Genomic DNA, 21,106 nt, shown 5'->3' with positions numbered 1-21,106 from the left:
GAACCCAGGGATGATTACCACAGAGCCACATCCCCAACCCTTTTTATAATTTATTTAGAGAGAAAGAGTGTGTCTCTGAGTTGCTTAGGGCCTTCTAAATTGCTGAGGCTGGCTTTGAATTCGCACTCCTCCTGCCTCAGCCTTCCAAGCTGCTGAGATTACAGGTGTTTGCCACTGCGCCTAGCTCAGAAGAAATTTAGAACAAAGAGATTAGGAAGATTGAAGTAATAGAAATAAGAAAAAATAGAATTTAAAAGAAAAGAGCTAGCATGATAAGTAAAAACAAGACTGATTCTTTGTTTTGTTTTTAGTAATCTTGAATGCCTTTCTGATTTCTTTATCTTTTTTAAAATTTTTTTAGTTATACATGAGCACAATATCTTTATTTTGTTTATTTATTTTTATATGGTGCTGAGGATCGAACTCAGGGTCTCACACGTGAGAGGTGAATGCTCTACTGCTGAGCCACAACCCCACTCCCTGATTTCTTTCTTAAAAAATATTAATAGAAATAGGAAATTAAGTATAATCAAGATAAAAAAAGAAAGGAGAAACAAAGTATTAGGAAATGAGAGTGCTATATTTAAAATCTAGATGATATAAAAGCTTTTTGTAGCCTATATGAAATGCCAAAAGTGGCTTCATAAATGATAAAAACTGAGTAGGCCAAATAGTTTGAAAGTCTTGTTCAAATCTACTTTTTTTTTTTTTTTTTTTTTAGTTGTAGATGGACCCATTTTTTTTTAATGGACCCATATTTTTCTATGGCGCTGAGGATCAAACCCAGTGCCTCCCACATTCGAGGTGAGTGCTCTACCACTGAGCCACATTCCCAGCACCTCAAATCTACTTTTTTACTTTGAAAAACATTACTTGATCTATATACCTTTTTTCTTTTTGAAACTGTTGCATCATATCATCATAGAACAAATTTTATTTAAACTTTCAATTCATGTAACAGTTTTTATATAATGGAGCCTAAAATTCTTTTTTCCTAATTTATAAAGGGCTTCTCATCTTGCATGTTTTGGATGGAGGTGGGAGGGTTGCTTGTCTTATTGTGTTTATTATCTTTAAATTCTCTATGGGATTGAATGATGTCATTATTCCAGAGGTGCAAGTTCAAGTAGCCATCACCACGGATCAGAACCTCTCAAATGAAAAGCAGAAAGAGGAGAACTTAAGTCAAATGGTATTAACTAAGACTGACTGGCCTGAAGAAGAATCCTTGCAGAAAGATACTGGAGGTAGCTGAATGGGATTGTCTGTATATTATTTTCTTCTGCTCTTCTAAAATGTGGCTATTCACTAAAGAATATAAAGAAAAATATGTTCTTTAGTGTCTTCTTGCTATCTTCAAACTGTTTCCATTTTGCTCATTTTTGGTGTGTTTTGGCAGGGGTTAAACTGACATTTTGAAAACTCTTTTGAGCTATTCCTGAAAAACTTGAATAAAATAAACAAATTAATCTAATTGTCAGAAATTCACTCAATGGACTTTCCCCCTTTACTGTTAATATATTTCAGTTTCACAAAACTCTAATACCATTGCTTTATTCTAAAGAATAAGCCTTTATCCCTAGGAATTCATCTTGTTTACTTCTGAACTACCTTTCCAGTTATTTTACTTCAGCAGGATAATGCTTTTTAAAGTGCCTTTAATAGCATGTTTAAGTTAGGATTATCTTTGGCTCTGAGAGATGAAAGCCAAAAAAAAAAAAAAAAAAAAAAGTCAGGAGAATATTCCTCATAAAAGTTCAGGATTTTTATGATGCTTCCATGTACCAAGAAACAATGCCTTTCCTCTTCTATTCATCTCCATTCTTAAAGTGTAGCTGTCTGCCCATATTCCAGCCAGTCAGCATAAAGAAAGGGAAAGGGAAAAAAAAAAGCGTAATTTCTTCCTTTTACGATGCTTCTCAGAAGTTACATGTTCTCTTCCCTTTGCATCCTGCTTGCCAGACTTACTCACATGGTCACACCAAACTGCATTGCCAGGGAGACTGATGGTCTTCATTTTGGTAACCATATGCCCGGCTAAACTTTGGACCTTATTTTAGAGGAAAAGGAAATGGGTATTAGAGGACAGCTGGTATTTCTGCTACAATTATAAACTAGAAACATTTTAGTGCAGAATTAGCCACTTCTCTCTTTTATATATTGCGTTTTTAAAAAAGACGTTCCATTGTATTCTAGAAAGCCCTTCAAATTTTTATTCATTTTTTTACTGTCACTAAATGATGTTCTGGAAGCAGTTTTGATCATGTTAGTCTCCTATTTAGTATTCATTGCCTGTGAATAAAAATCTAAAGTCTTTTAGTATCATCTTCCAGAACATTAGAACCAGTTCCCAAACAACCTTTTAAAGGCTCGTTCTTACCTCTTTTCCTTATAAATTCAGTAATCAAATAAACCATATACATTCACTATCACTTAGATACTCACTTGTTTTCCCAACTCTATTCTTTTGTTATGTATTCACATTTGCTTAAAATGCCTTTTTCTCTCCACCTCAAGTTGTATCCCATCTTCTAATACCCAACTCTTCCAGAGTTGTTCTATTATACTTCTTGCTGAAATTAGTTTTTTTTTTTCCTTTGATACTTACACCTCTTATCTGTCTCTTCTGGTATAGTCTTTAAAGCAACTATTTATGTACATGTTCTTTTTATTACTTCAATTTAGATAGCTTACTAAACACATTTCTGATTGATCTTTTTATTTTTTATTTTTGACACTAGTAGCACAATGCCTTCATGTTTTTCACATAAATATTCTTAGAGGTATTTAAAAATTTTTTGTCAGCTTCTTGTCAGTATAAGTTAGTAATTTTTCTCTCTTAGGTTCCAGTGATGCTACTGCTGCCAAGCACTTAATTCAAGTACAAGATACGAAGGCTGAAAACCTACCAGACATGAAACCCACTGAACCCATTTGTGGATTCAACCAACAGAAAGAGGAACAGAAAGAGGAAATCTATATTGATAGAACAGTTTCTAAGGAAGCCTGGACAGAAAAGAAAGAATCCTTGCAGATAGACATTTCAGGTAACAGAATTGTCTATGTGTGTCTGTCTAAAGAATAAGCCTTTATCCATAGGAATTCTTGTCTGTATGTTTGTTTCATTCTAATGAGAATACAGCTTCATTATTTAAGCAAAGATCCATTTTTTCTCCCTCCCTTTTTTAAACTTAACACAAATCATTTCAATGCTGCTTTGTCTGTGGACATATGTATTGATTAGTAAAATAATTTTTAAATAAGTCCTGGGAAAAGACTTTAAATAACTCTAGCAACTTAGAAACAGGATTATAAGAAACTACAGTCAGCCCTCTCTGTATCTATGGATTTTGCATTTGTGGATTCAACCAACCCAGGATCAACAATATTGGGGAAAAAATTGTTACTTTATTGCACATGTACTTTTTTCCCTTGTCATTAGTATTTAACAATTATTTATATAGCATTTCATTGTATTTAGTATTATAAGTGATCTAACAATTATTTAAAGTATAAAGGAAGATATGCTTAGTTTATATGCAAATTCCTCCCCATTTTATATAAGGTACTTAAGTATCCACAGATTTTGGCATCTGTGAGAGGCCCTGTGTCCAGTCCCTCCAGGATATTGAGGAATAACTGCACCTAACACTGATGGTAATAGAAATAAAATATCATGTCTCTACTGAAACAGGGAAAACCTAAAGCCTAAAAGGTATTCCAGAAGACTGTGACAAAGACAATGACAGCATCAATACAAATTTTTAAAAAAATTATAGTAAGAAAGAGTTGAAATCAAATCCATTTATATTTGCCCATGGCCCTATTTTTATGGCATAAAAGCATACAGAACACAAACTATTACTACCTGGTTGTGAAGCTTTACCTCTCAGATGAAGCTAGAAGAGTATTCAGATAAGGAGAGAAAGGAGGCTAGGAGCTTATCTGTGTATCCTGTATGTTGAAAAAGGGTAACAATGTCAACAAAGTAACAGTACTATGCAATGAGGAAAAGATAGTCTCTTCAATAAATGGTGCTGGGAAAATTGGATAACCACATGCAAAATAATGAAGTTGAATCTTTACACTATATACAAGATTAACTCAAAACAGATTAGAAACATAAACATAGCCTGAAAATTATAAAACTCCTGAAAGAAACCATAATAAAAAAGCTTCAGGAAATTGGATTTGGCAATGATTTCTTAGGAGATCATACCAAAAATACATGAAACAAAAGCAAAAATAGTCAAATGAGACTATATCAATCTTAAAAACTTTTGCATCTCAAAGGAAAAAAGAATGTGGATTGACAACCCACAGAATGAGAGAAAATACTTACAAATCATATATCTGATAAAGAGCAAAAATCCAGGATATATAAGGAACATCTGCAACTCAACAACAAAACCCCAAAATCAATAACCAAAAATAAATAAATAAGTGGGCAATGGATTTGATAGACAGTTATTCAAATTAAATATATGAACATAAGCAAATGTATGAAAAGATACTTGATATCTCAAAAATGTAAATCAGAACCACAATGAGATATCAGTTTATCCCATTAGGACGACCACTATGATATAAGGCCAGAATCACAAATAGTAGTAGGGATATAGAGAAATTGGAATTGGAACTCATGCACTGTTAATAAATGTAAAATGATATGTGGAAATTTCTGAAAAACTTGGGACAGGAGTAACCAGGGATTGAACTCAGGGGCACTCAGCCACTGAACCACATCCCCAGCCCTATTTTGAATTTTATTTAGAGACAGGGTCTCAGTGAGTTGTTTAGCGCCTTGCTCTTGCTGAGGCTGGCTTTGAATTCTTGATCCTCCTGCCTCAGCTTTCTAAACAGCTGGGATTATAGGCGTGCGCCCCCATGCCCCGCTAGTAATCACACTTCTGGGCATATATCCAAAAGAATTCCAAGCAGGATCTCAAACCCCATACCCATATTTCTCACAATGTTATTCATCATAGCCAAGAGGTGGAATCAATTCAGATGTGTATCAGCAGATGAATAGGTCAAAAAGAAATGAATTATTATCAGCCAATTAAAAATTAAAAAATGTATTACATACATAAAATAGAATATTATGCAACTTTCATAAAGAAAACCTCTCATATGCCACAACATGGATGAACCTCAAGGACATTTATAGTAAGTAAAGTAGACCAGTCACAAAAAGATAAACACAATATTATTCCATTCATATGAAGTTTAAAGTAGATAAAATCGAAGAAACAGAAAATAAAAGGTGGTTGCCAAAAGCTGGGGTGAGGGTGGACAGAGAAATCGTGATTACAAGAGTTAAATATCTGTGAATGTGTTTTATACTATGGAACTACTCACTTAAAAATGGTTAGGATGGTAATTTTGATGTCGTGTTTTTGTTTTTTTTTTAACCACACACACCAAGAGAATAATTTATAGAAACAACATTGCAACTCTATAATAGGTACTATAAAAGAAAGATGAGAATAAAATCTGTAAAAGCATAATCTAGAAGACAAGAAAATTTGTCGTAATATTTTACATTTTGAACAATTTTAAAAACCATGAAATGTATGGAATTAAAGTTGTTGAAGTGAGAACTTTATACCTATTAAGGAAGTGATGAAATGAAAGCAATTAGCAAAAATAATGGAATTTGAGGACTAACAGTGAAAATCCAATACAATAATGCTTATCGCTATCTCTATAAGAGATAACAGAAAAATAATAATTGAGCCTGCAATTTAAAAGAACATGCCAAGTTCTAGAGAAAAAAATACATATAAAGACCTGTATTGAGATGTATGTTGATGATAGCACTGCATTTCAAAGGGAAAAAAATGAATTGTATAGGCATCCACACAGAAAAAGCAAAAAAGAAAATCAGGGGACAGGCAGAGGAAAGGGAAGTGAAAGGAAGTATAAATGAGCTAATTTTATTTTTAAAGTTGATAAATCAAGAAATACATGTACAAGTACAGTGTTTGAAATAATAACAGTTACCCCTAAAAGAGTTAAACTATAAAACATTCAAAATACTTGGAAAAACAGTGGCAGTGGGCATGGGGGTAGAGGGAGGAACAAGTAAAACAAAGTCAATTTCTGTAACAAAAGAAAAAACTATCATAAAAATTGAGGAATGGAAAGTATACCAAATATAAACCAAATTACCTGCATTAAAAAAAGTTCTGAGAGTAGATTAAAAACAAACTTATTTCTATGCTATATAGCAAACTTTGAAAACACAATGATCCAGAAAGGTTGAAAGTGAAATGAAAACTTAAAGGCATGTCAGAAAGAACTTGGGAACATTAATATAGATGAAGTTAAATTCAACACCAAAAGTTTTGCAGAAGTTAAAGAACATTTTTTTATCTGTAATCCACAATAAGAATATATTGCGTAAATCTTTAAATGTATGAAATAACATAACATGAAAAATACATAAAATGAAAGCCAGGAAATTTATGTTGCCTTAAAGAATGAAAATATGGAATTATGTGAAAATGTTCTTAAGGTTTATTGTTAGGCAAAAGGTGCTTAAGGTTGGGAGGGGGGAGTTGTGGCAGTGGTAGGGCGCTTACCTAGCATGTGTGAGGCACTGGGTTCTATCCTCAGCACCACATAAAAATAAGTAAAATAAAAAATTTATAAAAAGAGAGGAAGGTGGAATATGCATTTTGAGAAAAAACAGTAAAAGAGAAAATAAACTAACAGAAAAACTTGGACATTCAAAAAGAAAGGTCTAGGGACCGGGGTTGTAGCTCAATGGTAGAGCGCTCACCTACCATGTGCAAGGTGCTGGGTTCGATCCTCAGCACTACATGTACATAAACAATTAAAATAAAGGTATTGTGTCCAACTACAACTAAATAATTAAAAAGAAAGTTCTAATATAGAATAGTAGCAGGGACAGAGCTTCTCATAACTTCATGTTTTCAAGGTTTATATCAATATTTCATTCATTTCAGTGGCTGAATTGTATGTGTATGACACATTTTGCTTATCACTTTGTTCATTAATGGATATTCAAGATGTTTCTGTCATTTTGCTATTATGAATAAATGCTTCTGTAAATATTCATTTGCCAGTAGTGGAATTGCTGATACATGAACTAATAATGATTAATCATTCTGCCCATCAGCAGTTTGTGAGAATTTTGATTTCTCAATAACCTCGCCAGCATTTATTATCTCACTTTTTTTTTCTTATAGCCATCCTGGAATGTGTAAAGTAGTATTTCCTTCCTTTTTATTTATATTACCTTCATGAAAAATGATGTTGAACATCATTTTTCATGCGTTTATTATCCAGCTATGTATCTTGGAGAGAGATATATTCAAATCCTGGCCTGGTTTTTAATTAGTTTGTCTTTTTATTATAGAGCTCTAAGAATTCTTTAAGTATTCCAGATATTACCCCTTATCAGATATGTGATTTGCAAAGATTTCATCAAATTCTGTGGGCATCTTTTTATTTTCTTGATGGTAGTCTTTGAATCACAAAAGATTTAATTTTGATAAATTCCATCTATTTTGTCTTTTGTAGTTCATGTTTTGGGCATCATAGCTAAGGATCCTTTGCTAAATCCAAGGTCATGAAGATTTATTTACCCTTATGTTTTCTTCTAAGTGTTCTATGGTTTTCACTTTTACATTTATGTCATTGATCTATTTTGAGTTAATTGTTTGTGGTATGAGGTAAGGGTTCACCTTCATTTCTTTCCATATGGATATCCAGTTATCCCAGCACTATCTGTTAAAAAGACTATGCTTCTGTCCTTTCTTTGCCAAGTAGTCTTGACATACTGAAAATAAGTCCATCATAGATGTATAGTTGTTTATGGACTCTTAGTAATATCAAAATAGTAACATATTGATGTGTATGTTTATTCTTATGACATTACTACCCTGTCTTGATTACTATTTATTTGTAGTAAGTTTTGAAATTAGGAAGTATGAGTCCTTCAGCTTTGTTTTTTTTTTTCTGAATCATGTTGACTACTCTGGGTCCCTTACAATTCCATATGAATTTTAACACGATCTTACCAATTTCTACAAAGAAGCAAACTGGGATTCTGATAGGGATTTTATTGAATCTGTAGGTTAGTTTGAGGAGTGTACCTTCTTAAGAATGTTAAGTCTTTCAATCCATAACATGGGAAGTTTTCCATTTATTTAGATCTTTAATTTCATAACAATGTGTTGTAGTTTTCAGAGTATAAGTTTTGCATTTCTTTTGTTACATTCATTCCTAAGAATTTTATTTTTTATGCTATCATGCTTAGAATATTTTAAAATTTGGACATAGATAATTTAATATTATAATTCTGTTTATTAATGAATCAACATTTTTATAGTACCTGTTTTTCTTTCTTACAAGGGTATGTGTACACAAAAATGCCACATGTAACCAAAATACCACATAAACTTTTTTCTTATACTTCTGGAGATTGAGACATCCAAAATCAAGGGGCTGGCATATTTGGTATCTGGTGAGGGCCCAATCTCTGCTTTTAAGATGGTGCCTTGTTGCTTTGACCACACATGTAAGAAGACATTTAGCTATGCCCTTTATAAGGGCTGTAAGTCCCACTTGTGAAGATGGAGCTTTCATGACCTAATTACCTCCTAAAGGTCCCACCATTAAATGCTATTACATTGGCAGGATGCAGTTTTAACATGAATTTCAGAGAGACACAAACATTCAAACCATAATATGTTGTAAGATATTGCATTAAAAATGACTTTTTGATTAGAGTAATGAAACTTTAAGGTAGTGCATTTTACATTATATATATTTTATTACAATAAGAGAAATCAAGGGGGAAAGTAAAGATGTTTTACAAAAAAGGACTTTTAAAAGACTTTAAAATAAGAGAACACATGTAATAACACCCCACACATGACAGGTAGCGGTACAAATAGCAGGTGAAATTATGATCAAGTGCCTTCCTTGAAGTCACATAGTTGATCAGTTTAGCCCCCAAACCCAAGTGTTTTGACCCCCAGTTCCATACTTTTACCATGTCAGTCTGGCTGCTGAGTACAAAGTATGAGTCTTTTGGGCAGGCAATGGATTTTATAAGACTTTATATAAATAAATTAATTCTTTCCTTCAATCTTTGTTCTGTATCTAGAGAATTCAGTACCAATAGTATTTCTAAAGGTAATGCCTATTTTTTTTTTTAATTCTTTCAAAATATTTTTTTTTCCTCTATCTCTTTTCAGAGTCTGAATGCCATTCAGAATTTGAAAATACAACTCATTCTGTCTTCAGGTCAGCCAAGTTTTATTTTCATCATCCAGTGCACCTCCTAAGTGATCAAGATTTTTGCCATGAATCTTTGGGAAGGAGTGTTTTTATGAGACATTCTTGGAAAGATTTCTTTCACCATCATTCAGACAAAAACAGAGAACACACTTGTCTTCCTCCTCCTTATCAAAATGTGGACAAGACTAAGATAGATTATACCAGAATAAAGAGCCTCAGCATCAATATGAATGTGGGAGACAAGGAAGTGATACCTACTGCTAAAAGTCAGGCCAAAGACCATCTAAAAAGTAATGGACAAACTAATGATCCAAAAAGGGATCATAAAGTCACCCCTGAGGTAACAACTTCGCATACTGCAAGTTTAAATGAACTTTGGAACAAGTACCAGGAACGACAGAGACAACAGAAACAGTCAGATGTCAGTGACAGGAAAGAGCTGTCATTGGTAGAACGGCTTGATCGTTTGGCTAAACTTCTTCAGAGTCCTATCACACATTCTCTCCAGACCTCAGAAAGTGTACAAGATGATAACAGAAGGGAACGATTTAAAGAATGGAGTTATAAACAGAAGCAGCAGAAAAGCAAGTTTCAGAAGCAGAAGCGTTATAAAAGCGTAGAGAAAGGCCATAGAAATATATGTGATCTTAAAAAAAGCAAGGTACTTTCTCCTCATCAAACTGGGAGGTCCAATCAAATTAAGATTGAACAGATTAAATTTGATAAATATATTCTGAGAAAACAGCCAGATTTACATTATATCAGCAACACTTCTTCAGATTCTAGACCCTCAGAGGAAAGTGAACTGTTCACAGATACTCCGACCAACATTCTTTCCACCACCACTTCTCCTGTGGAATCAGATATATTGACCCAAACAGATAGAGAGGTGACTTTGCATGAAAGGAGTAGCTCTATATCCACCATTGACACTGCCCGATTGATCCAGGCTTTTGGCCATGAAAGAGTATGTTTATCACCCAGGCGAGTTAAATTATATAGTAGCATCACCAACCAACAGAGGAGATACCTTGAGAAGCGGTGCAAGCACAAGAAATCATTGAATACAGGCTATCCCCAAATGACTTCTGAGCACACCAGAAGGAGACACATCCAGGTACATGGCTGCAAATACCATCTGGCAATGTGACTGCCTTTTTCATGGACTTCTTAGTTAATCTTTGCACTCAGGTGAAAAAAAGCCATTTGCCCTTTCCTCACTATAACATTGCTTACCAACTGGAAAAGAGTGAGAAAGTGTAGTACAGTGCTATTGTGAGTTGTCATTCTTTTCATCAACACTCATTTACTGATCGTCTTTTGGATGAAGGGCTTTGCTGCTAGATGCTTCAGAATCAGCTAATCCCCCTGACATGGGGGAGTTTCGAGTTTAGAATGACCTGTTCTGAACAGTGTTGCCTGTTTTTTCTTATTTCCTCCTGTCTTCCAAGAAATATTTGAGATGCTTTTACACACATACAAACACATGCATGCACGCACACACGCACAAACGGTACAATGTGCTTTTCAAAAAGTAAAAGGAGAATTGGGATGATAGAAAAATTAAAGTTGAGGTGAACTGCAACATGATTTTTTTTTTTTTAAATGAAGAATTGTGAGTGGTGGATAGACAAGCTGAAGCCAGAGGGAGATTTACCTGGTGGATATGTTTGCTAGAAGCTAGCTACAAATTGGCATTATTTTCTAGTACATAGTGTTGCCAGAATTTTGTGATCAGTTAAATCATATGAAAGGAAACCAAATTTTCAAAAGCATTTTACAGATATTTCTGATACAAATACCTAAGAGAAATTTCCTTAGCTGTCTTTATAAAAAGGCACCTTAGTGTAACTGAGCCTTCTACAAACTCCTTATAATAATACCATAAGAATAACTGTAAGACTGTTATCATATTCCTTTGATTAGACAGTAAAGGCAGCTCTAATGGGGTTGACAAATGTAAATCATTGTTTTACCCAAGAGTAAAATTTAGGCTACCTAGAGAAGTACTTTCTAAAGAGGGATGCTCTGTGCATTGAGTATGGAAAGAAAAATACTAGAATTTATTTTCATTTTACTCAACCTTTCAAAATTGATATTTTTTATGTATTTTATAAAATATGAGCACAGTAGTAACAATTTAAAAATAAATATCTGTTTTGGCAGTGTCTGCTCAAAAATATTTTGATATTAGGATTGTATGACCCAAACAATCTGGAGACCATATGTCTAGAGAAAAGGAGGTACAAGGTGGTCAGTTTACCATAAGTAGTATTTCTCATAGTGGAACTTTTGGTAGGAATTAAATGCCAGTGATTGTATATATTAATGAAGTATGATTATTTTAAGTAATGAAGAATTAGGTATAGGGGAGATAGGGAAAAGGATCCAGGAAGAAGATTTGTGTATGAAAAAACACAAAATTTAGTTTGGACCATTTTAAAGTTAACAGTTCAGTGGCATTCAGTATACTCACAGGGTTTTACCATAACTACTGTTTAGTTCCATATATATATTTTTTTGTCACCCCAGTGGAAACCCCATACCCATTAAGTAGTGACTCCCTATTCCCCCTTCCACTAGCCCCTGGCAACAATTTATTTCTTACTTTGCATTTTCCTGATCTTATAAATATATAGATAGTTATTTAGTTTTGTGTAGTTTTAGAAAACTTCTACATATTCTGAATATTACCTGAATATTCACCTCTTATCAATAAGATCTGCAAATATATTTTACTATTCTGTAGGTTTCTTCTTGTACAATCAATTGTGTTCTTTGACAATTGAATAGTTTTCAATTTTGATGTAGCTCAGTTTATCTGGGTTTTTGTTGCCTATGCTTTTGATGTCATATCCAAGACATCATTGCCAGATCTAATGACATGATGACTTTCTCTTGTTGTCTGCTAAGAGTTTTATAATTTTATTTCTGACATTTAGGCCTTTGATTCATTTTGAGATGTTTATATATGATATAAGACAAGGATCAACCTTCATTCTTTTTTTTTTTTGAAACTAGGGATCAACCTCAGGGGCACTCAACCACTGAGCCACACCCCCAATCCTGTTTTGTATATAGAGACAGGGTCTCACTGAGTTGCTTAGTGCCTCTCTTTTGCTGAGGCCAGCTTTGAACTAGTGATCCTCCTGCCTCAGCCTCCTGAGCAGCTGGGATTACAGGCATGTGCCACTATGCCTGGCTCTCCTGCCTCCATTCATTTTTCTTATAACTGAGTCAATCCCTTGTTATAATTCTATTCAAAATACCTTTTTTAAAAAAATATTTTTTCCAGTGCTAGGGATTGAACCACAAGGGCCTTGTGCAAGCCAGGCAAGATCTCTACTACTGAGCCATGTCGCTAGCATTCTATTTCTTTTTGAGTCAGTTTATATTTTGTGTTTCTTGAAATTTGTTCTTGTCTTTGTTTTTCTATTCTATTTTATTTACCTCCACTATAATCTTCATTATTTCCTCTACTTGCTCTGAGTTTAGTTTGCTCTTTTCTAATTCCTTGCAATTTAAAATCATTATGAATTTGAGATTATTCTTTTTTTAATGTGGGCATTTACAACTGTAACTTTCCCTCTGAGCACTGCTTTTGCAGATACATATTTCCTCCTAAACTTTGCCTTCACTGCATCTCATACGTTTTGGTATGTTTTTTTTTTTTTTTTTTCATTTATCTCAAAAGTATTTTCTAATTTTCCTTCTGATTTCTTCTTTGACCATTGAGTGTATAAGACTGTATTTTTAAATTGCTACATACTTTTGAATTCCCCAGTTTTCCTTCTGTTGACTTGTTTTCATTCCATTGTGATCATAGGTATACTTTTTATGATTTTAGTCCTTTTAAATGTATTGCACCTTCTTTTATGGGTTAGCATGTAGTCTTTTTTGGAAAATGTTGCATGAGCACTTAAGAAGAGTGTTTATTCTGCTTTGTTGGTTGAAGTGTACTGAATATACATTAGATCTAGTTGGCTTGTAGTGTTGGTCAAGTCCTTTATTTTTTCATTGATCTTTTGTCTAGCTTTTCTATCCATTTTGAAAATGAGATATTGAAGTCTCCAACTATTACTATGGAACCATCTGTTCATTCAATTCTGATGGTTTTTGCTTCATATATTTTAATTCTCTATCATCAGGTAGATGTATGTTCATAATTGTTTATCTTCTTCATGGATTGACCCTTTTAGCAGTATAAAATTCCCTTTTTTTCTCTTGTAACCATTTTTTAACTTGAAGTCTATTTTGTCTGTTACTAGGACAATGACCCTAGCTCTCTTTTGTTTACCATTTGCATGGAATATCTTTTTCCATCTTTTTGCTTTTAAACTCTTTGAATATGTCAGTCTAAAGTGAGTCTTTTTAAGAAAGCATATTGATTATCTGTGTGTGTGTGTGTGTGTGTGTGTGTGTGTGAGTGTGAGAGAGAGAGATTGAGATTGAGATTGATTCATTCATTCTGTCATCTCTGCCTTTTAGTTTAAGAATACAATCCAGGGCTGGGGTTGTGGCTTGGTGGTAGAGCACTTGCCTAGCATGTTTAAAGCTCTGGGTTTGATTCTCAGCCACTGCATGTAAATACACAAAATAAAGGTCAATCAACAACTAAAAAATTATTTAAAAAAAGAATATAGTCCATTTATATTCAAAGTAATTATTCATAGGAAAGGGCTTACTTTTCCTATTTTGCTTTGTTTTCCTATGTCTTATATATTTTTTGTTTCTCAATTCCCCATTGCTCATTACTGTCTTTTGTGTCCAATTAATTTTTTTTTGTCCAATTGATTTTTTTTTTTCATGAGACTGGAGATTGAACCCAGAACCTAAAGCATGCTAGGCAAGCACTCTACCCCTGAGCTACATCCCCAGCCCTTTAAAAAGAATTTGTTTTGATAGGCTGACCACTTTTGTTTATCTGAGAATGTCTGAATTTTTCCTTCATTCTCAATGATTGATCTGCCTCAGTCTCTTGTATAGTTGGGATTACAGACCTGCACCACTGCACCCAGCTCATTTCCTTCACTTTATGTTTTTTTACTTTTTGGGTGGGGGGATTATAATTAGCATTTTAAGCATATAACAGGCTAATTCTGAAATAATGCCACTTTAGTTTCAGTTTTCTTAAAATCTGCTGGTATACGTCTTCCTCCCTCTGTCTTGTCTCCCTATCTTTATAGTCACAAATTACATTTTAATTTGTATTTATTAACAGATTTATAATTATTATTTTAAGCATTTATCTTTTATATCATGTGGGGGAAAGGAGAGGCTATAAACCAGAAAGAATAATATTGCTTTTAAATTTAAAAAAAATAAAAGTAATTACCAATGTAATTACCGTTAGTAGTAGTATTTCTTTATATAGCTTCAAGTTATTGTTTAAGTGTCCTTTTTAAAAAATATTCTTACTTGTAGTTGAACATTTATTTATTTTTATGTGGTTCTAAGGATCAAACCCAGTGCCTCACATGTGCTAGACCAGCACACTACCACTGAGCCACAACCCCAGCTCTGTTTAGTGTCCTTTTATTTCAGCATAAAGGATTTCCTTTCCCTGCAGGTGTACTGGTAGTGAATTCCTCCTGCTTTTGTTTATCTGAGAATATTTTATTTCTCCTTCATTCTTAAAAGAAAGTTTTGCTGGATATGGTTTCTTATTTTATACTTTTTTCTGTCCTCCATGGTTTCTGATGAGATATTGACAGTCAATCTTACCGAGTATTCTTTCTATATTATGAGTCTCTTTGCTTTTGATCTTACTGCTTTCAAGATTCTCTCATCTTGGTTTTTGATTGTTTGATTATAATGTGTCTTTCTTGGATCTCGTTGATTCTATCCTTTTAGGGCTTCAGTGAACTTACATGTTTAGATTCATGCCATTTATGAATTTGGGGAGTATCTTCAGATACTCTTTTTGCTTCCTCCTCTTATTCCGGGACTATCGATACATAAAATTTTAGGTAAACTGGATGGTGTCCTAGAAGTTTCTTTGGTTCAGTTAATTTTTCTTCATTCTGTTTTCTTTTTGTCCTTGCACTAGACCATTTCATTTCACCTATCCTCAAGTTCACTGATAAAATTCACCTTTGTGATCAAATCTGCTGTTGAACTGCTCTAGTGATTTTTTTCGTTTTTATTATTACACTTTTTAGTTTGTAATTTCTGTTTAATTCCTTTTTTATTTCTCTCTATCAGTATTTCTTATTTGGTGAGACATTATTCTTCTGTTTCCTTTCGTTCTATTTTTTGAGATGTAGATGGACACGATATCTTTTGTTTATTTATTTTTTTGTTGTGCTGAGGATTGAACCCAGTGCCTCACATATGCTGGGTAAGTTCTCTACCAACTGAGCTACAAAACCCCAGCCTCCTTTAGTTCTTTATCGATAATCTTCTTTAACGCTTTGAGTATATTTTAAACAGTTGATTTAAAGTCTTTGTCTAATAAGTTCATTGCCTGTGCTTTCTGAAGGGCAATTTCTGTTCACCTCCATACACTTCCCTCTTGTGAGTGAGCCATACTTTCTTGTTTCTTCCCATGCCTCGTAATTTTTTTTTTTTTTTTTTTTAGAAAATCTGACATTGTGAATGGACATCAGATTTTCCCTCCACCTAGAATGTGTAGTTATTACTTGTGAATAAGGCTGTTAACTTTTCAGTGACTTTTCTAAACTACATCAGTAAATAATGTATTTTTTGTTAGTATCTGATGCCCCTCTCTGTTCTGTGATCTCAGTAGCTACTTTTTTGACAAAGATTGCCTTAAATGCCTGGAGCCACAAAAAAAAAAAAAAAAAAATGTGGGAGGAGAGAAGAAGAGATGGGGAAGGAAAGGAAGAAAAGAAAATTCCTTAGGTCTTTGCACATTGTCATCTGGGGTGAGCAGCTTCAGTGCTTAGCCAGGCTGTTTAAAACTCTGCCTTAGCCTCACTTTCTGCTTGCACTAAGCATAAAGATTAGCCAGTGGTGAAAGTTTATGGTCTTCTCAGGCCTATTCTTTGCATGCTCTCTGTTGTGTGCACGTACTTTCTAATTTCCTTAGTGTACACTTGCTCCCAAAGAGAGCAGAGTACCTGGTTCTCCAATAATTGTGTGTGTTTTTATTTGCCGGAGTATTCCCTGAAGACTGACAAAAGGGGCCTCTTGTTCCACCTAAGTTGGAACTCTTGTGCCCCATAGATTCCCTGCGTTTAGTGTGTTTCCCTCAACTTTTATTTATTAATGGAGTCAGAGGTGCCTTGTTCATTTGGTTGTCATGGCTTTCAGAGGACATCCATCTGTAAAGCAACTTTACCCTGAGAGAGTCCCAACTTAGGTGGAACAAGAGGCCCCTCATGTCAGTCCTTAGGGAATACTCCAGCAAATAAAAACAATTATTAGAGAACCAGGTACTCTGCTCTCTTTGGGCTCAAGTTCCCACATCCAGAATGCAGACTGCCATCAAGACTACCATGCTGGGAAAGGGATGGTAGAGGGACAAGTTAAAATGGTACAAAGTATGGCATTCTAGTTAAATCTACTAAATCATCTTTATTAATTTGTATTCTATTTTTCATGAATATTGGTTTTCTTCATCTGTTAAGGACTTCAAAAAGTATACTTAAAGTTTAACTCACCTTTCAGTAATTGAAAGTTTATGTATATTTTTATTTTATGTCTAATACATGAATATACATATTGGGGGAGTGCTAGGGATAGAACCTAGGGCCTCATACATCCTAGGCAAGCACTTTACCACTGAACTACATCTCTAGCCCTCTAGCACATAAATATTAATGATACTTCTTTACCCACAGAGAATTGTACCATAAATTATATAAAGTAACTTTTATTTCCATTTTAAATATTTTTGCCTTTTATCTTCCTTCATCCAATGCAATTTTTCTAAATTTTACATTTGCAAAATTGCTTTTGCCTATCCTTTTGCTTCTAGCTTCTGAGTCATTTTGCTCAAGTGTAAGTAGGATCTAGTTGAATTTAACTTTTTTTTTTTTTTCAGTTTGAGGATCTGTCTTTCAAAACAAATCTATTGAACATCAGTTCATTATTAATAACAATGTTTGGTTTAAGCTTTACCATTTTCCCGTTTTGGTATATTAAGTAAATGTTTATTAAACTAAATTTTATTTCAAACTGGGAGGAGGGGTAAATTATTTTATTATAGTAAGAAAAGCATATAACATTAACATTTACCATCTTACCACTGAGCTACATCCCCAGCCCTTTTCATTTTGCATTCTGAGACAGAGTCTTGCTAAGTTGCTTAGAGCCTTGCTACGTCACTGAGCTGGCCTGGAAGTTGGGATCCTACTGCCTCAGCCTCCCAAGTCTCTGGGATTGCAGGTGTGTGCCATCTTAACTATTCTGTCTCCTTCCCCCCCCCCACATTTTTTATTGATACAATATAGTTGTACATAATGTTGGAATTTGTTGTTACATATTCCAACATGCACACAAATATAGTTTGGCTAGTAACATTCCTTAGTATTTCCCCTTTCCTTCTTCTCTCTCCCCCTGGTTCCTTTCCACTATTCTACTGATCTCCTTTCAATTTTCATGAGATCTCCCCCAAGCTTTCTTTTCCTTTCTCCTCTCTAGCTTCTACATGTGAAGGAAAACATGAATTTTGACCATCTTCTGAGTTTGGCTTATTTCACACAACATAATATTCTCAAGTTCCATCCATTTTCCTGTAAATGACAATTTCATTTTTCTTTATGGCTGAGTAAAATTCCATTGTGTGTGTGTGTGTATATGTATATGTGTATGTATATACATATATACATATACATATGTATGTATGTATATGTATGCACATACACACACCACATTTTCTTGATCCATTCAATCATTGATGGACATCTAGGCTGGTTTTCTTAACCACTCTTGAATATATATGTCAGTAGTGTTAAACATGTTCACATTGTTGTAAAATAGATCTCCAGAACTTTTTCATCTTAAAAATCTGAAACTGAGCATTGACTCACCTTTTCCCTCTCCACTAACTCTTGGCCACTACTGGTCTACTTTTAGTTTCTCTGAATTTTACTACTTCTGATACCTCTTGTTTCGGAATCATACAGTATTTGTGTTTTTGACACTTATTTCACTTAGCATAATGTCCTCAAGTTTCATCAGTGTTGTAGCAGATGACAGGATTTTATTCCTGAAGTTTGAGTAATATCCCATTGTATGTATATTTCCATATTTTGTATATCCATTCATACATTGGTAGGCATTTGGGTTTCTTCCACCCCTTAGCTATAGTGCTGCTATGTGCATAGGAATGTAAATGTATTTTGAGATCCTGCTTTCTATTTCTTTTGGTTATATACCCAGAAGAAAAATTGTTGGATTATATGATAATTCTATTTTTAACCTTTTGAGGAACCTCAATACTGTTTTCCATAGCATTATATATATATATATATATATATATATTTTTTTTTTTTTTTTTTTGTACTGGGGATTGAACCTCAGAGGTGCTCTACCACTGAGTTGCATCCACATCCTTTTTTATTTTTTATTATTATTTTTTATCTTGAGACAGGGTCTTGCTAAATTGCTAAGGCTGGTCTCAAACTTGAGATCTTCCTGCTTCAGTCTCCCTAGTCGTGGGATTACAGGCATATTCCACCATTCCCAACCAGTTGTATTATTTTTATAATGCCACCAGTGGGTTCCAATTTCTCCATATCGTCACCAACACTTTATTATAATAACCTTCCTAATGGATATGAGAAGATATCTCATTATGGTTTTGATTTGCATTTCTTTAAGAAGAATTACTAGAAGATCTTTTCCTGTTATTTTGACCATTCACCTTTGGAGAATTGTCTGTTCAAATCCTTAGCCCATGTTTTTAGTCAAGTTGATTTTTGTTGTTGAGTTGCAAGTGTTCTTTCTATATTCTGGATATTAACTGCTTATCAGATACATGATTTTCATAATTCTTATCCATTTCATGGGTAAGAGACCGAAGCAGGAAGATCTCAAGTTTGAGACTTGAGATGGGTTGCCTTTCATTTGTTCAATGTGTCTCCTGATGAGCAAGTTTTTAATTTCTCATTTGTCTATTTTTGGTTTTGGTGTCATATCCAAGAAATTACTGCCAAGGTCAGTGTCATGAAGCTTTTACCTCTGTGTTTTATGATTTCAGGTCTTATGTTTAGGCCTTTGAGTTAATATTTCTTTTGCATGTGGTTATCCAATTTTCCTTGCACCATTTATTGAAAAGACTATGCTTTCCCCATTGAGTGATCTTGGCACCTTGACTAAAGTCATTTGACATACATGTGAGGGTTTATTTCTAGGCTTTCTCTTGTATTTCATTTATCTGTCTTTAGTCAGGTATCATACTGTCTTGATTGCTATGTCTTTGTTTATATTTTGAAATCAAGAAGTGCAAGTCCTCCAACTTTTTCTCTTTCAATATTGTTTTCAATATTTAGCATTTCTTAAAGTTTTAATGATTGCTTCTTGTTTTTAGTCTTGTTTTTTGCTGTATAGTTCATGTTTCTTTTGAGTTTTTCTGATAAAGTAAAGCCATGTAATATAATTAACTAATTGTTTAAATCACTTTCTCAATCTCTTACTCTCATATATGAAACAGTTACCTGTTGTCTCTGTCATAAGAAAAATTAAGAAACTGAGTGTACTTCTGCCACCTACCTCCACACACGCATACTTCCTAACCAACCAACCAATATGCTTTACAAATTTTATCACAGTTCATTATAGTAGTATTGTTACTACATTGAATTTTACTTTCAAGAATTATAGGGACTAAGGATGCAGCTTAGTGGTAGAGCACTTGCTTGGCACAAACAAGGCTCTGTATTCTTCCTTCCCCAGCACCACACACACAAGTGTTCTTGTGCATACACACAAAAACAGAAAAAGTGTGTATGTTTTTCTTCCTATTTTTACTTTAATTTTATAAGCAAGATTACCATTTATTTTAAGTTAGTTATGTTTTAAAGTGTAGAATCAATTTTTACCCGAAGGTCTTCATATAACTCTTCACAAGTTTGTTAATTTTAGATTATTTATTTGGGTAACTTGATTTTTAAACAAATGTTAGAAATGAGCATCTTTTAAAATACCCTTTTACAAAAACAACTTGGTTGAACATAAAAGTTTTGGTTAACAATCCTTAAATCAAAATTCTATTAATTTTGCTCCTCCTTTTCTGGGCACGTTTCAGCGATGATGTTATTTTTCCTCAGTATGTTTTCTGCCCTGCACTTGCCCTACCCCCCGAATTCTTGTAGCTTTTTGTTTAATTGATTGGCTGGGGTTTTTTGTTTGTTTGGTTGGTTTTTGGTTTAGGGTCTCATTACTTTTCCAGAGTATGCCTTAGTATTGGTCAATCTCTTAATTTTTTTTTCTATTTGAGATAAAATTCATATGCTATACAATTCACTCTTTTAAGTATATGATTAGTGTTTTTTTTAATATGTTCAAAGATTGTTCAGTCTTTACCACTAATACCCAAACATTTTTGTCTCTCCAAAAAAGAAACCCTGTGCACATTAGAATCACTGCATATTTCTCCTCATCCCTATTCCACATACCTCTGCCCTGTACTAAACTGCTTTCTGTTTCTATAGATTTACTTATTTGGGACACTTTATGTAAAGGGCAATTTGTGGCCTTTCATGTCCAGCTTCTTATCACATAGCATATTTTCAGAATTCATTCATGTTTTAGCATATATCAGTGGGTCATTGCTTGTTGTGGCTAAATAAAATCCATTATGTGGTTTTAGATTTTGTTTATATATTCACGTATTAAAGGACACTGTTATTTCTACTTTTTT

The 21,106-nt window shown here is 33.7% G+C and overlaps 1 protein-coding gene across 5 annotated transcripts in view; it reads left to right on the top strand.

The window, feature by feature from the left end:
• The window catches only part of Alms1 (ALMS1 centrosome and basal body associated protein), a 218,155-nt gene that overhangs the window by 165,972 nt on the left and 31,077 nt on the right, over positions 1-21,106 (top strand). For all 5 annotated transcript variants that reach the window (XM_046432182.2, XM_046432183.2, XM_046432181.2 and 2 more), the window contains 3 exons: positions 1,113-1,247; positions 2,844-3,047; positions 9,234-10,393. In XM_046432182.2, coding sequence (XP_046288138.1) covers positions 1,113-1,247; positions 2,844-3,047; positions 9,234-10,393 — 1,499 coding nt within the window. The remainder of the gene's footprint in view (positions 1-1,112; positions 1,248-2,843; positions 3,048-9,233; positions 10,394-21,106) is intronic.

This window comes from Marmota monax, unplaced genomic scaffold (assembly GCF_021218885.2).
Source record: "Marmota monax isolate L192 unplaced genomic scaffold, Marmota_monax_Labrador192_F-V1.1 WCK01_AAM20220418_F8-fsc00106, whole genome shotgun sequence".
NCBI lineage: Eukaryota > Metazoa > Chordata > Mammalia > Rodentia > Sciuridae > Marmota > Marmota monax.
The sequence above is the reverse complement of the archived record's forward strand: the minus strand, read 5'-3'. Positions and strand labels throughout refer to the sequence as shown.